Consider the following 17,721-nt stretch of genomic DNA (forward strand, 5'->3'; position numbering starts at 1 on the left):
CACCCGAGGGCTGCATTCTCCTGCAATCCATCAAGGCGTCTTTACGCGATCGCCGCCCCGGAGTCGCCACACCGGCAGAAAGGAAACACAAGCATAAAGAGACAATACTCACACGGAGGCTGCATTCCTCTGCGATCCATCAAAGCGTCCACACGCGAACACCGTTCCGGAGTCGCCGCATCTGCAGAACAGTAGAGAAACATCAGGTTAGTCGCGCAAGGGGAAAATAACCATTTCTTTAAAAGAAAACATTTCAACGCTGCGTTTTCGCACTAGTACTCACCTGCAGGAATTCTGCTCAACATCGTGGAGAGGTGTCACTCGTTCACCTGGTACACCGAAAACCGCATCTGCAAAAAGAAACAAGCACAGTAGTGAGAAACTTTGGCAACAAAGAACTTTTAAGCAAAACCTGTACCAAAAATCTATTGGCATAGAGACTTACCTATAGAGGCACAGTTGTTTTGAACTCCGCGACAGCCCGCAGCATCAGTGACGCAACTAGATCCACTGGAGAGGCTAAACAAACATCAACGCGCCCCTGCATACAGTCGCAGGATGGAGAGTCCGCCATAAATAAACCAAAGGCAAACGGCACTCGTGAAGGTAGTAACAACCTAGAAGACACGTGCAGCCATTCATCGCTCAGCTTCGTGCAACGCCACCTTGTAGACCAGGTGAGCGTAACAGCTTTATTAGCCCACCACAGTGCAATCATGACAGGCCTGCCACCCCAACTGGGGAATCAGCCCCAAAGCTTACAGTATTTACAATCCTACACAACACCCAACACCAAGCTCGAATCCCTAGAAGCCCCAATATCGGTAGAGGAGGTAACTGACGCCATCAAATCCCTTAAAAGCACTGCCCCGGGTTCCGGACAGGCTAACAGAACATTTTATTAAATATACGCACAAATCCTAGACCCACTGCTTACACTTGTATTCAACTCATTCTTGGAATACGGGAAGGTGACCAAATCAATGGCGGAATCACTTACCATATTAGTTCATAAACCAGGGAAAGACCCCGATCAGGTGGACTCTTATAGACTGATAACGCTCATGATCATGGATAAGAAGATCTACTCTAAAGTTCCGGCATCCAGACTGGGGAAAGTACTCCCAGACATGATAGACAGGGCCATACGGGGTTCATACCGGGGAGGGGAACGCATGATATCAGAAGAACGCTGGACCTCATTGAACGTGCCAACTGGATGGGGGGGGGAGCTATTGATCTTCTCCCTAGATTCTCACAAAGCGTTCAACCTCGTAGACTGGGAATATATCAGACACACACTTACACACATGCGATTTGGCCACAACTTTATGAAATGGATGATGTCAGTTCCCAACTACTCAGCTACAGGTGAACGGAATGAGATGGGAGAAGATATCTATAAATAGGGTCACGCAACACGGTTGCCAGTTATCTTCCCTGGTGTTTGCATTATCCATGGAACCTTTCGCTGGTAGGGTCCGAGAAAACAGACATACAGGGGCTTACGGTAGGGGGTAGGGAATTTAAAGCAGTATTAGATGCTGATGATGTTCTCCTAACAATTACCCACCCGGGCGCATCCTTAGAAACCTTACTGGAGGAGCTCGAAGCATTTGAAAGAGCATCTGGATTCAGGGTAAACTATGACAAATCCACTGTACTAGCGATCAACCTTACAAAGAAACAGAAGGAAGAGCTCAACCCCAGACTCCCCATTCCATGGGCAGACGCAGCAATTGGATATCTGGGGGTCCATATCCCCAAAAACCACACTCTGATCTACCAGAGCAAATTCCCGCAATTGTTGAGGGACCTGCAGAGGGATATACACCACTGGGATAAACAGGAGATCTCGTGGCTGGGCAGGATAGCAGCAATAAAAATGAACCTGCTTCCCAGATTAATCTACCACTGCCTAGCACTCCCGACACATATCTCAGAGCGTGAACTAAACACCCTACAGAGATCCATGTTAAAATTTGTCTGGGGGGACCTGGGGGAGACCCTGAATAGCGAGACGCATCATGATCCAGGGCCGAAACTCAGGGAGACTGGGAGTCCCAGTAGACGAGCAGCACAACTATCCCACGCATTCACATGGACACAAACTTCGGACCCACCATACTGGAAGCAGATAGAGCAAGCATGGTGCAAACCGCCCCCAGCCGACCTTCCACACCTGCAGGCTCTGAAAACCCAGCCAAACTCAGGTCCCCTTAAAGCAACACACAATACAGTAGCAAACTGGAAAGCAGCAGCTCGGAAATGGGGATGCACGGGGACTCTGGGCCATCTCAAGCCATTATGGGACAATCCTGAGTTTTCACCAGGTCTTCACCGTCAGAACTTTTTCGCCTGGCAAGATGGCGGCCTCCGGAGGATCGCAGATTACCTAGAGGGGGGTAACCCACTCATATTTGAAGGTTGCAAGGCAAAGTTCAAAATCTCAGACGGGGAGCGGTTCAGATACTCTCAGATCCGTCACTGGCTATCCCAGAGGATGGTTAAGGAGAAGGGCTCCAGGGACCTCACAGCACTGGAATTAACATTAACATCCACCACACCCCCCCTAGAGGGAACATCTCCACCATATACCGACCCCCGGATAAGTCAGACCCCACCATCAAAGAAAAATACATGATCAACTGGGAGAAAGACCTGGGGCGAACAATAGACATTGAAGCCTGGGACAAGATCTGGGCGAGAATGTACAAAAGCACCCAATGCGTCACTAACAGAGAGGGCGAGTATAAGGTTTGTTACAGATACTACGTCACTCCAGTACAGCTACATAAATCCAACCCAAACATTTAATTGAGCTGCTGGAGAGGCTGCACAACTGAGGGAACACTATTCCACCTGCTATGGACATGGCTGCAGGCTGCGAACTACTGGAGAGGGGTACTAGACCACAAAGTCGATCGCAGGTCTTGCAATTCCCTGGGAAATAATACTGTTGGTGGATACCAGTGACGGGGAATTCCCACTGACAGGCAACACAGCCTGCCTGTGTACCCACCTTTTGACAGCAGCCAAAATCGCACTCGCACGGCTCCGGAAAAACCCAAAGGGCCCTTCAATCCCGATACAGTAGTCAAAGTGCTGGGAAATTGTAGTGGCCGAATAGATCACAGCATTATGAGCAGGGACCCTGAACCACTTTCGGAACACATAGGCCCCATTCATGGACTATGCAGTAAAATTCCCAGGTCTCACCCGAAGGCCTCCACTAACCCGCTGGCTGGAATGAGCTGAGAGACAGAGATAATACTGCACTGAATGTACACCCCCCCGGAAGGCTGTAAGCCTCCTCAGCCCCGACTCCCGTAATGTGAGACTATACTAAGAGCGTGCTAAAGTTGTATTTTCTATGCATACATGCAATGTCTGATGTCTTTGTCAATTCTTAAAATGTTAATAAAATGTTGAATTGAAAGAAAAGTGTTCCAAAACACAGAATTTGATTTCCAAATAGTGTGAAAGCAATGTGCCTCTATGTTACTAAAAGGTTAAAGCACCTGTGTAGAAAAGTGATCCAAAACACACCATTTGATGTCCAAGGATTGTGAAAGCTCGAAACTAAGACATCCAAAGGTAAAACTAATTGAAATGATGAAAATTAAATACCTTGTATTTACAGTCTTCACCAGCAGAGATGATTTTGTCATTAACAGCATTCCAATCTACTTTTAAAATAACACCATCATGGGCCTTCCACTGTTAAAGTAAAATATAAGACAATAATTGCAATGAACTGTAAAATTAGACAGATTACAAACATATCGATTTCATATTTAAAAACATACTAATGTATTATTTCACTGAGATGTTGGTATATCCTTGCGCTTGTGTGGGTTCTACTGTGTATCAAAGTTCAAAAATGAAGCCATAATGAATTCCCTTATTGGTATATTTATAACAATCCTTTGTAGGGCTCGTACAATATTACCACCATTAAAGATAAAGTTACAAAAACGCGTGTAATATTCTGAATTTCAGACCAAGATTATTATCAATGTGGCTTAAAATGAGATGAGGACTAGCACGAGTCCCAGTTCAAAAACACCATACTGGCTTTATAGCCGTCATTACGTTAAGTGGGTTAAGATCTTGCTCAATCATCAACCAATCTCATAACCACGATTCAATTTAAGGAGCCGTGTATGCTTTTTAATATAGCAGAAGTAACTGCCCGGCTAAAACCATCAACATTTAAACACACCTGTAAGTATTCTTTGCTTTTTTCTTAATTGATAAGAGTCCCAACAACAAAGCCACACATTGCACGTTACCCAACTATGGATATGCATGAAGTATTTTGTATTGTCCATCCAAAGCGTTGCAATCAATCCGCATTGAGAGAGTAAGCCTTTGCATACATTTACTAATTATTATTTTTATTTTTTTGCATGCATTTATAGTGAATCATTTAAAGTAAAGAATTCAGTGACACTATCTTACAGTTAAAGATTTCATAAATTCTATTCAGACCAAGCACAAACTTGCACATGGGAAGCAGCGCTGAAAATCAAGACTGCCTTGTATATTTAAGTTCTATATTTGCAACCCCAAGGCTGTTGATTGGTCAACGTCAGGATCTCCTGGTAATCTCGGAATTCCGGACATGTTTATTCTCTATAAATGTTGTTTTGGTGTTCAAAAGGAAATAACTTGTGTCAACATTAAACTGGTTACAGACACCCAAATATGTTTTCGTGGGCCTTTTCTGTATCCCTGATTCCAGCAACGTCTCTTAAAACATGGAATTCCACAACAGGAGTATATTAGGAACACCACTCAATTTTACGTGTATCATGTCAATCATTTACCATCCGAAGTGGGGTTGGCAAGATAACATTTCTGTAGGTGCTCAAAACTAGACCATTCCACAAGGTGTTAAAGCTTAGCTCATCATACTTTCAATCATACACCAAACTGAAGGGCAGACGAAGAAAAGGGTAATTTCTGTTTGCACCTGTTCGAACCAGGTGGACCCAGGGCCCGAACCCCTGCTCAGACAACAGGTAAGCACACGCCGACATGCGTCATCTCCCTCCGTCCCCACAGGCCATCCCAACCATACCCATGCAACGCCATCGCCCCTTCTCTAAGGCATGGACTCCGCAATGCAGCAACTTCACCCACATGAGTCAATCCCACAAACACCCCCTCACCATCCACAACACGGAGGTTGATGCTTGCCAACATCCGCTCAGCTATCACCCATGCAGCAGACATCACCGACCTAATTGCTACACACAACCTTGACGCTATCTTCACCACCGAGACCTGGCAGACACCCACCTTCACCCACATCCTAGACGTCCTTGTCCCCGAATGCTACAGCATCCAACAAAGAGATCGGCAGAACAAGACAGGCGGAGGCCTTGCAGTCATACACAAGACCTTGCGGCCCTGCACCAGACTTGGCGTCGACAACATTGGCTCCTTTAAAGTCCTCTACTGACACTTCCTGCTCTCCCCAAAGGACATGGTCACCTTCCATCTCATCTACAGACCACGCAAGCCCAACACTGCCTTCATAAGAGACTTCCCCGACCTGGTCACCACCATGTCCCTCATGCACGCAAACATCAAAATGTACTCCACAATCCAAACCTGGATGGCCACAAACTATCTGTGTCTTAACGATGACAAAACCGAGATCCTGCTTGTAGGCTCACCCTCTATGCTGCAGACACTCAGCCCCCAATACAGCTTCTTAATAGACTGATTCCAGATCCCTGTCGCCAGAGCCTTAATAACACTGGGCGTCCATCTCGACTCCTCCATCTCCCTCACCAAGAAAGTGAGCGCTGTGGTCTCATCGGCAGCTAACACTGTGAAAATGCATCAATGCAGCAAGACAATTCCCGTCTCCAGAGAGCTACCTTATCATTGCCAGAGCCACCACCGGGGCTAAATTGGATCATTCTAATGTCCTCTTTGCGGGACATCCAAACACAACATAAACTACAGATATTTCAAAACAATGCTCTCCAAACTGCGCTAAACATTCCCAAGAGAGATCATATCTCACCAGCCAAAACAAAGGCACACTGGCTACCTATCCACGAAAGGATTATCTTCAAAACTTAATCCATTACCCATAAAAGCCTGAGCAACTCTGCCCCGCAATATCGGTCCCAGTAAATCGAAAGAACCAAGCCCATCAGACCAGTCACATCTCGATATGCCCATCGACACATCCTACCAAAAGTCAGACGAGCCAAAGGAGGCAGTTTGAGCTTCCCATCTGTAGCAGCCAACCAACAGAATGCCCTACCCCTAACCTGAGAGCTGAACACTCCTACTGGGCCTGCTGTAAGATCCTGAAAACCTGGCTATTTGCCTAAAAGGATCCCTTCTCTCACTATGGATAAAAAGTCAGCTATTGCTGCTTGCCCACCTGTACTTTTTTTCCACTCTGAATGTTCCTGGCATGTTCACTCACTTCCAGGGGAAAACTATTTATCATTTAACTGGTCTCGCAACAGTGCCCTGGTACCTCAGGGTTTGGGCGCTTTACAAATAAAAATAAATAAATAAAAATCTTCCTAGGAGACTTCAACCTCCTGGGCACAAGGCTACCAAACAGATGAAGGATGCTCTCCTCAGTCTTCTCGACACCCTCAGCCTCACACAGCACAAGAAAGACCCAACACACGAGAAACGCAACATCCTCTACCTAATCATCAATGCACTGTCTTCCCTCCACTGCACCTCTCCACCACCTAGCCGTGCCTTTCAACATCCTGCACACCACCCCAGTCAAGCACTCTCAGCAGAAACCCTGCAGACAAACTTTGAGGACCTTCAAGAACTTCCTAGTGGAAACCCTCACAGAAGGCCACGCCAACCTACACCGTATATGGACCGAACACCCCCAACCGAACTGCGACTCTACTGGAAGCACTCAATGCCACCCTCTCAGCCTCCATTGACCAACACGCGCCTCTGAAATTACGCACCTGCAAACTGAAACGGTCAGCACCCTGGTACACGCAAGACTCAACCTCAGCAAAAGAGTCCTCAGGAAACAAGAGAAAACCTGGCGCCACTCCAGAACTGCATCCGACCTGGCGCTCCTCAAGGAACTCTGAGCAACCCGCCGACAACTAATCAACAACCAATGTCTCCTACTATCAGAATACCATAGCAGAAGCAAACAACAAAAGTAGAGCCCTCTTCAAAGCGGTCAAGCAGTGCGTCAACCTACTATTTAACCCTGCCATACCACACTCCATTGAAAAAGCCACCTCAACACCAAGATCCGCCAGCATTTTCCTATTTTGCCCTATAACTAAGATGGGAGTAGTCTCGATCATCGACGATAAACAAAATGCTCCTAGTGGAGTCCGTCAAATCAAAATGGTCTAACAAAAACCTAATTCCTTCCCCATCTCTTGTACAAAAAGTGTGAAAAGGAGAAATGTATGCAAAGGAAAAATCAGTGTTTAAAAGAATAAAAAGGTAGGTGAACCAGCTCTCCTCCTCAAGTTAAGCCTCACAGAGAAAGTAGGATGACACACTCTGGCTCGGTTTCTAACACTCTAAGCAGTTCCAAACCGTGGATTGAGGCCCACCACGCCATACATGTTAAAGTCTCTTTCTTGACTTTCAAAATTGAATTCCAACGTAAAGTTCACAAAGGTCCCCATCTGCTGGGCTCAGGCCTCCGACGTCACAGTTCAACACAAAATTGCTGGGGGACACCCTTCCCCGAGCTTATTGTACTTCGGCTCTCCCTCAATCGGGCTCGGACCCCTTTCGGATGTCGAAGACTTTTGAATGTGCGTGGCTCTCTTTAAAGACCACCGCAGGAAACTTCGACTAAAGGTTCACGTTTACTCTCGCTTAATTCACTTTTTTCTGTTAGTTCACTTTATAGCTTCAAAAAATATACCTTTCACAGAGACTTTCAAATTGGCTACTTCTTTCAGGGCACCACTACGTTACTTAGTATCTCTGATCTTACAGCTGCCTTTAACTTCAAAGTTGATTAACAAGTCTGCCTTTCTTTGCGTCTCATCCACACGTGTGCAGCCTTCACTTGTGATATAATGTTGCTACATCATTCGCTTTAAAAAACACCGGTCTCTCAGGTTGCTTGCCATCTCACCGGCTGTGTGCTCTTAGTTCTTGTTTTGACATTTCCAATTCACGAGTCAAGGTTAGTACCACAGGCTTGGCCTTGCCTACCCAACTCTGCCGTTCACCCTGGAGGGTTACTTGCGCCCTTGAAACACAATGTAATTTTCACTTGTGGGATCTGGCCTTCTCCAAGTGTCATTTACGGCCTGTCGGAGGCAACAACCTCCAGTAGGGAACCCTTGGGGTTTTCGGCCCGCTGCTCTCGTCCCTTGGTCAGTTGCTCTGCTCCAGAAGGTGTGCTTTCGTCCCAGAAGTTCTGCTCATACTCGCGTCCCGTCTTGCTCAGAGTATGTCTTTAGGTGTTGCCCTTTATTCGTGTGAGGTGAGCTAACTGGTAGCAGGTGTATGTACTTTGTGTAAAGTGCCTGACTTTGCCTGACCCGATTAACGGGAAATATGCAGTACGATGTGAGTGAGTTAGTTTGGTTACTCTCAGTCACCCTCTTCCTCAGCCGATTGTTTGTGTAAACAAGGGGGATTTGGGGAGAGTTGGGACTGCGGAAAATCCTGCAAAAAATAGGATGGGATGGATGAACAAAAAAGGGGGAATACAGCGTCTCACCATCGGCTGTCTCACCCCCACTCCCCGAAGACCCCTCACCCAGGTGATCCCCTCCGCAACGGTCCACCCCCAGGAACTGGATTCAAAAGCGATGGCTGTGTCCTGGCCACCTGGATGTCGAGTCCCTGAGTGGGTGAGACACCCTTTGGTTTCTCACAATACCTTCCCTGCAGAAGCTCTCCTTCCCTACCTGGAGATCATCAACAGCTCCCCAACTCAAGACACCTTCCCATCGACCCTAAAAACAGGATAAAGCCTCCCTCTACTAAAGAAACCCACTCTGGATGCATCAGACTCGCCCCCACAAGCCTACAATTCAGAAAAGAACTCAAAACCCACTTCTTAAAGTGTCTCCTCCTCAACACCTAGCCCATCAGGTCGCCCCTTGCGCCACCTGATTCGCTAGATTCAGCCTGCCCTTCTCCTCCCCGCCACACAGTACAGTTGTACCTCTCCTCTGTTTCTGCTCTGTATCCTACCCCCCACTATCTGTTTTGTTGTTCCCACTGAAAAGCGCTCTCTTATGCATGTGTAATGTTTTACACTTCTGTAAAGCTCTCCGTTATGCATCTGTATTGGGGTATACCCTCTGTAATGCGCTGTTTCTTCTAGAAGCTAGGTCAGCGCTCAATAAATACCATAATAATTACAATCACAATAAAATACATGACCTAGAAATGGGAGAAGCCAGGATAATCAAGTGTACAACATACTGAAGTTGACATGCTAAACATATGGATTTAAAGCCTGGTACTCCTAATCCAATATTAATATAAGGCAGTTGCATTGCTTCTTCAACATGTGATGAATCCAATGGAGTCATCACAGATTCCCTGGTGGTGACCTCCTCCCATGTGGACAGGGGATGGCGGCCGCTACCTGATCCTGACCCAGGTAGCGGTTTCATGAGGGAGGATCACATCGGAAGAGACAACTACCGGGGGGATGTCATGACTTCATTGGACGATACGTGGCATCTCCCCCTTTCCGATGAGGAAGACCCTCTAATACCCAAGAGCCTTTTCCATGAGGAAGACACATTGATGCCCAAGACCCTCATGACATACTGCAAATTGTGTGTTCCCCCTTGCAGAAGTAGTAAGAACATCACTTCTTCATATTTTTCTGGTTCCATATATAACTATGACACAAACGCACACAGAGTCAACAACAACTTTTTCTTCCAAAATACCTTTGGGTAAAACCAGTCAAAATAACTATTCCAATCAAATGTCACCTATGGACTTCAACTCCCAGTATTCCCCAAGTACTGAGACGAGGAGGATGCAGGAGTTTGAACAAGCTACCAAGAACCACTATGAGCAGTTTAGTTATTGTTACAAAGTACCTGTGCGCAGGCCATTTAAACACGGCAAGCACACTATTCGGGGAGGCAGAAGCAGTGCAGGAGAAGACAGTGGCTCCTGTCCCAAAGCTTAGGAATGCAAAGAGCACGTACCGGTGTGGCATAGCAGATGAGGCCACCACTTGAGAAGGAGAAACACTGTACCGACAACATAGGTGCAGTTGAGACACTGGGAGCTGCGAGATTGGTCCTAGATGCTCAGCGAGTCAAGAAGGTGGTGTTCTTCATTACGGGTCCTGACAGAAAGCAGAAGTGTTACCGCAGAGCCACGAGGGAGGCCTGCAGAACGTATACACCCTGTAGTTTGGAATGCGGGTGAAAGCAGCACGCTGCAGAAGCGTAAAACAGTCTGGAGACGCTGGAGAAAGCCGGTGAGTCTTCCTGACGCCAGTGGGGAACCCGGTTGTGCTGGTGACTGCGCCAGCAGCATTTTGAATTCAATATAATTGAAGAATTAACTGAATACAGAAAGAATAAAGTGCAAACAAACCCCAAAGAACTTTGAATACTTAAAATGCAGATGTGGGGGAAAACGTTTATATATATATCGTCCTAGCAGGCATATACATCAGGCGGAGGGCATTGTATAAGGAAACCTGGCAGGGAGTATACCAGGCAGTTTGCAAGCCCCCAGATATGTTACAGAAAGACTGTTCGCTTACTCAAGAAAATGTTATTTTCTGAGCAAGAAAGAATGGTATTAATTTTCCAAACCAAGTAAAGCTTGTTTGATGGGCCATGGAAAGATTGATATTTGTTGTTTGAATCAAGGAAAGACTGTTGAAGAAAGATTGTGTTTCCTAAATCAAGGAGAAAGATGCAACGAAGACTGTTACAGAATTTGTTGCATAAACAAGAGTCCTGTAAAACCAAGCAAGGAGCCAAAAAAACTATTAAAGCAAGAGACTATTTTCATTTCACTTAAGAATACAGGGGAATGGAGAAACCCTCTGGAACCAAGGGCTTTCAACTTGGAGAACATTTTTGGTTGGAATTATTCTTACTTCAATTGTAAACACTTTTGGCCAGTTTCGAGTTGAAGATATTGAAAAATATTTTCCTTGCACATACGTTTTGGAAACAAGGACGGCTTTCCAGTTATTGACATCCTGACGCAGACAGACTCCTTAGTTTTTGCTTTAGATGTAGGGAAAACTCCTCTTTAGCATAGGGTCAGAGAGGCATTTTCCCAACCCTTTTTTGATTTAATAAATATATTTGACAAAAACATGACAACCTTTTAGCCGGCCCTTATTTCTGAGCCCTCACAATCATCATAGGAGCAATATGGACAAACCAATGCTGTTCTTGATTTTTATTCTTTGCACCAATATTGGTTGCCTGACTCATTGACAAGAAACATTTTTAGAGGCACATTGCACCTCTTGCAAGGACCCCAGTTTCTAGCCATGAAAGGAAGATACATTCCAACCTGTTGAAACAAATAATTCAACAAAGTTTGCTCAGCATGTAGGGAGGACGCGCACCAAGCTAAGCAAGCTTTGGCCCCACTTCAATTACCTCTGCCCACCAAGGGGAGCAGTGATTGAAACAGCCAAGGCATTAACACTTTGGAGGTTATGCAGGGCATCAAAAAGTAAATACAAGGGGTGGAGAGATGCTAGAATTATGCAACCAAGATGACTGCGCACTAAGGAGTTCCCTGCATGTTCCCCCTAATCTTCTTAACTGGGATGCACGATTAACAGAACAAACAGGAGACAGAATAGGGCGCATAATGTGGCAGAGAGCCTGTCTTTTGATGGAGAACTCCACACCGTATTCTCTGCAGATCCCGCTAGTGGTGTTAGAAGAGGTGGACAAACAAATGAGACTCAACTTAAGGAGGAGTTGGGAACCCATGGGTGTAGAGATGGTAGGAGATATGCTACAGGAAGGGAAGCCCAAGGAGTTTGAGGAATTGATGCGAGACACAGGGGTACACAGAGGGCAACATATTACATATTCCCGAATCTTGTGGAGCCTAAGAAGTAGATGGCCAGGGACCGAGACATCGTTACAGCCAGGTGAGATTATGTATTTTTAAATGTTTTTATTGGCATTTATAAGTATACAGAGAAACTGTTGAGCAACTGCTTTGGGTTGCATCATCTAATGCATATATTGTGTGCCAATTAAATTGCAATAATACAATAACAGATAAACAAAGTAACAACATTGGGGGGCGTGGCTAGGAAGCCATGTGAAAGGACGTGTCTGTACGGGGGCTCCCGAAGATCCGCACATTATCCGACTAAAAACAGTGCAAGGACCGATGAAATTTGGCTGAGACTGATATGACTGCGTACATGAAACTCAGGTGAACGTGTGGATACGTTTCGATACAGGCCTGCACCGTGAGAGCGCAACAAAAAGCTAAAAGAAGATCTGGAGGCGAGAGTGCGATGAACGAGAAAATGGCCGCCGCCGCTGAACGAAGGAACAAAGGGGTGCTTGATCTGGGTGCCTGACGGTCACACTGGAGCGTGGTGGTGGTGTAGGTGCATGACGCGGGTGCATCGAGGTCATTAAGGACACCCAGTCCTGCGAGGCCGACGGCGTGGACCTGGGAAGGGAGCAAGGCCTGACCGAAGATACTCGGTAACCGGAGCGTGCGGTGTGACCGAGAACTGTGCCCCGGGCCCTTTGTGGCCTAAAGTGCGCCTCAGAGGGTGAGACGCGACCTGGCTTGGATAGGTGATAGACAGGATAGCCGGGGGAGCCGGAGGACAGAGGAACTTTGTGCCGGAGAAGTGGTGATAACAATGGGGCACCTGCAGAGCGCACTGTGATACCCTGCCCCAGATCCGAGCGGGGATAGAAGGACGGAAGACATGTCTAACAAGCCCCTGAGAGCGAAGACCAAACAGCACACGCTCGACGAATACGCTAAAACGTCTCCCGGCCCAGACGGAGCCAAAAGCAAAGACAAAACGCAAGCCAAGGAAATGGCCGCCGGGGGTGCGAACCACGAGGTCCTCGCTGCGATCGCAGATCTGAAAGCGACCTGGGAGACCAAGCTCCAGCTCGCTGTGGCTGAACTGAAGACCGCAATGGAACTCCAGGTTGGGGCAGTGCAGGAGGACGTGAACCTCCTGAGGCAGGACGTGCGTACCCTGGCAGAGCGCACGGAGACTTTGGAGAAAGAATTGGGCCCTACCGCGGCGGACTGCGCTGTGCACAAGCGTGAATTCCATGCCCTGGTGCAACGCGTGGGCAACTTGGAGAGTAGGGCGGAGGAAGCAGAAGGGCGCGCCCGGAGGAACAACATCCGTATCGTGGGCCTGCCGGAGGGAGCTGAGGGCCACAATCCAACGGAATTTATCGAAAACATGCTACTGCAGGAGATCAAAGGAGGCACCCTGTCGCAGGGTTTTGCGGTTGAGAGAGCGCACAGGGCCTTAACTAGGAAGCCACCACCGGGGAACCCGCCCAGGCCAGTGATAGCTAAGATCCTAAACTACCGGGACCGAGAAAGGATCCTTGAACACTTCCGCAAGGGAGGCACAATACAACGAGGAGAGGCGAATATAACGGCCTATCCCGATTACACCCTGCAGGTACAGCGCAGTCGCATGAACTTTGGAACAGTGAAGAGGAGATTGCGGGAAGCGGGGCTCAAATACATGTTGCTCTATCCGGCCAAACTGAAGGTTTTCTTTCAGAGCAAGCTTCTGTTCTTTGTTACCCCGGAGGATGCTATGGAGTGGTTGGATGCACAAAACTGCCCTCAGGAGTCAGATGTTCAGACGGCCGGTGGAAAATAAAGAACGAGATAAGTAACGCTGTAGGCCCGGTCGGGTCATGAACATTGGGACTAGATTATAGTCATTGAACTCGCTTGAGAACATGCGCGCGTCAGGGGTTATGAAACGTGGTCCTTGCGCGGCGAAGTTGAGGAGCCGCCTGAAGCCACCCTTTACACCCCCTTTTTTGTGTTTAGTTTAGTCACTGTTAGTGGGGTGACACCCTGTCGGGTTCTCTATTTGGGTATTCCAGGGAGGACCGAACACAGGGATGCCTGAGATCCAGGGATGGAGCTGGGCAGTTGTTGGGGGTAGGGGTTTGGGGGGGAGTTTTAGTTTTTGTATGAGCCTGGGGGTGAAACCGGGAGTGGGTGTTCGCAAAGTGGGGAGGGATTGCCTCGGATGGGGGGAGGAAACTACTGATAGGCCATGGGAGACCTCAGGATATTAACGTGGAACGTTAGGGGGCTGAACAGTTATCTCAAGCGAAATAAAGTCATGTTGTATCTTAAGAGGCAGAAGATAGACGTAGCCCTACTACAGGAGACACATCTAAAGCGAGAGAAACTGGAGCTGGTAGGGAGGAAGTGGAAGGGAACAGTGGTAGGATCAACGTACTCCGCCTATGCTAGAGGAGTGCTGGTGTGGGTGGCGCCACACGTCCCATTCAAGCTAATTGAGGAGGTTGTGGAGGAGGATGGGAGGTTGGTTATGGTGAGGGGGCTGGTAGAGAACAAAGTAGTGTGCATTGTAAACACATACGCGCCTAACCAGGAAACGGCGACATATTTCAGGACGCTGTGCACCAAGCTCAGTGTTGGGATGGGGGGCAACGGTGATATGGGGTGGTGACTTTAATTGCGTGTTGAACCCCAGGGAGGATAGGTCGGATGACAAGATGGCTAAGCCCAGTCCGGCGGCTAAGGTATTGCAGACGCTGCTGGCGGATTTTGGCCTAGTGGATGTGTGGAGAGCGAAACACCCGAGCGCGAGACAATACTCGCACTATTCGGCTCCGCATCTACTGCACACGAGGCTTGATTACTTCTTCACTACGCCAGACATAGTCGCGGAGTGCGACCATATAGACTACAGGGCGAGGGTCCTCTCTGACCACTCGCCCCTGGTCATGAGATGGCAATTGTATTCCCCACGAGCGCGTATACCAACATGGCGCCTAAGGGCGGAGGCGCTCAAAGACCCCGCCTTCAGAGAGGATATTAGGGAAGAGATAACTGCTTATTTTGAGGTAAATAAAGGGAGCGTTAAGTCGGCTGGCACCTTATGGGAGGCCTTTAAGGTCGTAATGCGGGGGATCGCCATTGCGAAGTCTAAGGGATTGATGGGGGGAGTCCTGGCGGATTTGCATAGAGCTGAGACTGCGCTGGAGGATGAGTTGAAAGGTGGTGGGATGGATACGGAGGCGGTCTCCAAATTGCAACAGGAGTGTGCGGAACATTGGGACAGGCTCTGTAATTTGAACTATAGAAAGTATATTGAGAGACTGCATGCGGGGGGAGATAAAACGGGCCGACTCTTAGCTTGGCTGTACAAGAGTGAGACCCCACGAACCCCGATCAGATTGGTAACCAATGTAAAGGGGGAGGAGGCAGACACCCAAGAAGGCGTGAACAGGGCATTCGTGGAATACTATAAGGTCTTATACGAAGATTGCGAGGGGGGCAGCCAGGAGGAGATAGACGAAGTGCTGGAAGATGTAGGCTTGCCCAAGGTCAGCGATGAGGAGCGGGAGGAGCTAGATGCTCCGATCACCCTGGAAGAGCTGAAGGAGATTGTGAGACAGTTGCCCACTAGTAAGGCCCCAGGGGCAGATGGGTTCCCCAGTGAATTTTATAAAGTTTATGCAGAGAAAGTGCTCCCGCCCATGCTGGAAATGCTCATTGAAGCGTACGAGATGGGACGGTTGCCGGAGTCACTTAGGGAGGCGATTATAATACCACTCCCCAAGCCAAATAAACCGGGACATGATTGTGGCTCCTACAGGCCCCTGTCGATGCTGAACCAAGATAATAAGATCCTGACAGCTGTCCTGGCTACTAGAATGCATAGAGTGATCGGCAAGTTGATCCACCCTGACCAGACGGGCTATGTCCCTAATAGGAACATCACTCACAACCACAGGCGCCTCCACAGGGTGGTCGAGTGGGGTGGTGGTGAGGACGGCGAAACAGCGATAGTGGCATTGGACGCGGTTAAGGCGTTCGACTCTGTTCGGTGGCCTTGGCTGCTAGCGGCTCTGAGAGGATACGGGATGGGACCAGGTTATGTTAGGTGGGCCGAGATGTTATACAGTGCACCACTAGCCAGGGTCCGTACGGGTGCGGTGGTGTCAGAGAGATGGCAGTTGGGCAGAGGCACTAGGCAGGGGTGTCCCTGGTCCCCAATGTTGTACATCCTGGCCCTAGAACCCTTAGCGATTTACCTCCGGCAGCAATATGACCCGGTAGGCATCGATGTGGGAGGAGAGTGTCACCTTATATCCCTGTATGCAGATGATATGCTGTTATACCTAAGATACCCAGAAGAAAATTTGCAGTATGTCTTAGAGGTGATGGGGAGGTATGCCTGGTTGTCCGGTATAGTGGTAAACCCTCAGAAATCCACCCTATTTCCACTGGGGGTTATGTGGGGACTCCAGTGGAGAGGTTGCCAGTGTTGCAGATCCCGTGGGCGACGAGATCCTTTAGATACTTGGGAATTGATGTGTATCACACGACCGCGGAAGAGCACAAGCATAACACTGAACTTGCTGTGGGGAAGATCGAGAAATGTATGAGGTTCTGGGAAAGATTGCCACTAGCGATGATGGGCCGAGGAGCTATGCTTAAAATGGTAGTGCTGCCCAGGCTTCTGTATTATTTTAACAACATCCCCTACATGATTCCTAAGAAGTTTTTTGTGAGGCTACATAGTGTTTGCAGAGAATTCCTGTGGCACGGCATGCGCAACAGAGTCGCACTGTGGAAGCTGCAGAACTTCTATGATAAGGGCGGAATCAAGCTGCCGAACTTTGAGGCATATTATGTGGCAGCGCAGCTACAATATGTGTCCAGGTGGCTCTCTGATGACGAGACCCCTGAACACAGGCTGTTTGGGAGGGATTGCTCCCCTTTTTACTTGCGAGAGGTGATCTGGGTGGCTAATGCATGCATGAGGGAGCGGCCTAGTATGCTAGCTTTGGGACGGAACATGTGGAAACGGGCCTGCCGGATGATGGGCAACCCTTTGCCGTGTGTGTTGCAGTTCCCATTGGTCGCACTGGCGAAGGGAGATGGGCAGCTCAGAGCAACCATTCGGACATACTGGGAGTCAGTGGGGTTGGTCACCATGGGAGATATTTGGCAGGATGGGACCATCTTGGAATTCGAAGATTTAGAGGCAGGGTTCGGACTGCACAGGGGTCAATATATGACATATCACAAGATAGTGCAGGAGATCCGGAATAGGTGGCCCGAAACTACCCTGGCCGATGAACCGGATGCCACGGTGGAGATACTATATGACACATCGGAGGGCGGGCATGAGGTCTCTAGGTTGTACGAGATGTTGATGACGAAGGTTGGGAGCGATTTAGAGCATTTGAGACTGGAATGGGAAACGGAGATGGGGGCCCCGATGGCAGATGGGTTGTGGGAGCGAGCCCTCGGTATCATAAAAAAGTATCGAGAAACGCCAGGTTTAAACAAATACAGCTTTATATAACGCACAGGGCATACCTGACCCCTTTGAGAATATCCAAATTTCGGGATGTTGGACGCCAGGCGTGCCCCAAGTGTGACGAGGAGAATGCAGACATGATATACATGTTTTGGGCGTGCACAGTAATCGCAAGCTATTGGGGTGAAGTGGCGCAGAAGCTGGCAGAAAAG

The 17,721-nt window shown here is 48.3% G+C and overlaps 1 protein-coding gene across 2 annotated transcripts in view; it reads right to left on the reverse strand.

Annotated features, from left to right (window-relative positions):
• IFT80 (intraflagellar transport 80) overlaps positions 1-17,721 on the reverse strand; it is a 1,621,792-nt gene that overhangs the window by 1,261,590 nt on the left and 342,481 nt on the right. For both annotated transcript variants that reach the window (XM_069618463.1, XM_069618464.1), the window contains exon 7: positions 3,631-3,720. In XM_069618463.1, coding sequence (XP_069474564.1) covers positions 3,631-3,720 — 90 coding nt within the window. The remainder of the gene's footprint in view (positions 1-3,630; positions 3,721-17,721) is intronic.

This window comes from Ambystoma mexicanum, chromosome 10 (assembly GCF_040938575.1).
Source record: "Ambystoma mexicanum isolate Mex_15411 chromosome 10, UKY_AmexF1_1, whole genome shotgun sequence".
Taxonomy (NCBI): domain Eukaryota; kingdom Metazoa; phylum Chordata; class Amphibia; order Caudata; family Ambystomatidae; genus Ambystoma; species Ambystoma mexicanum.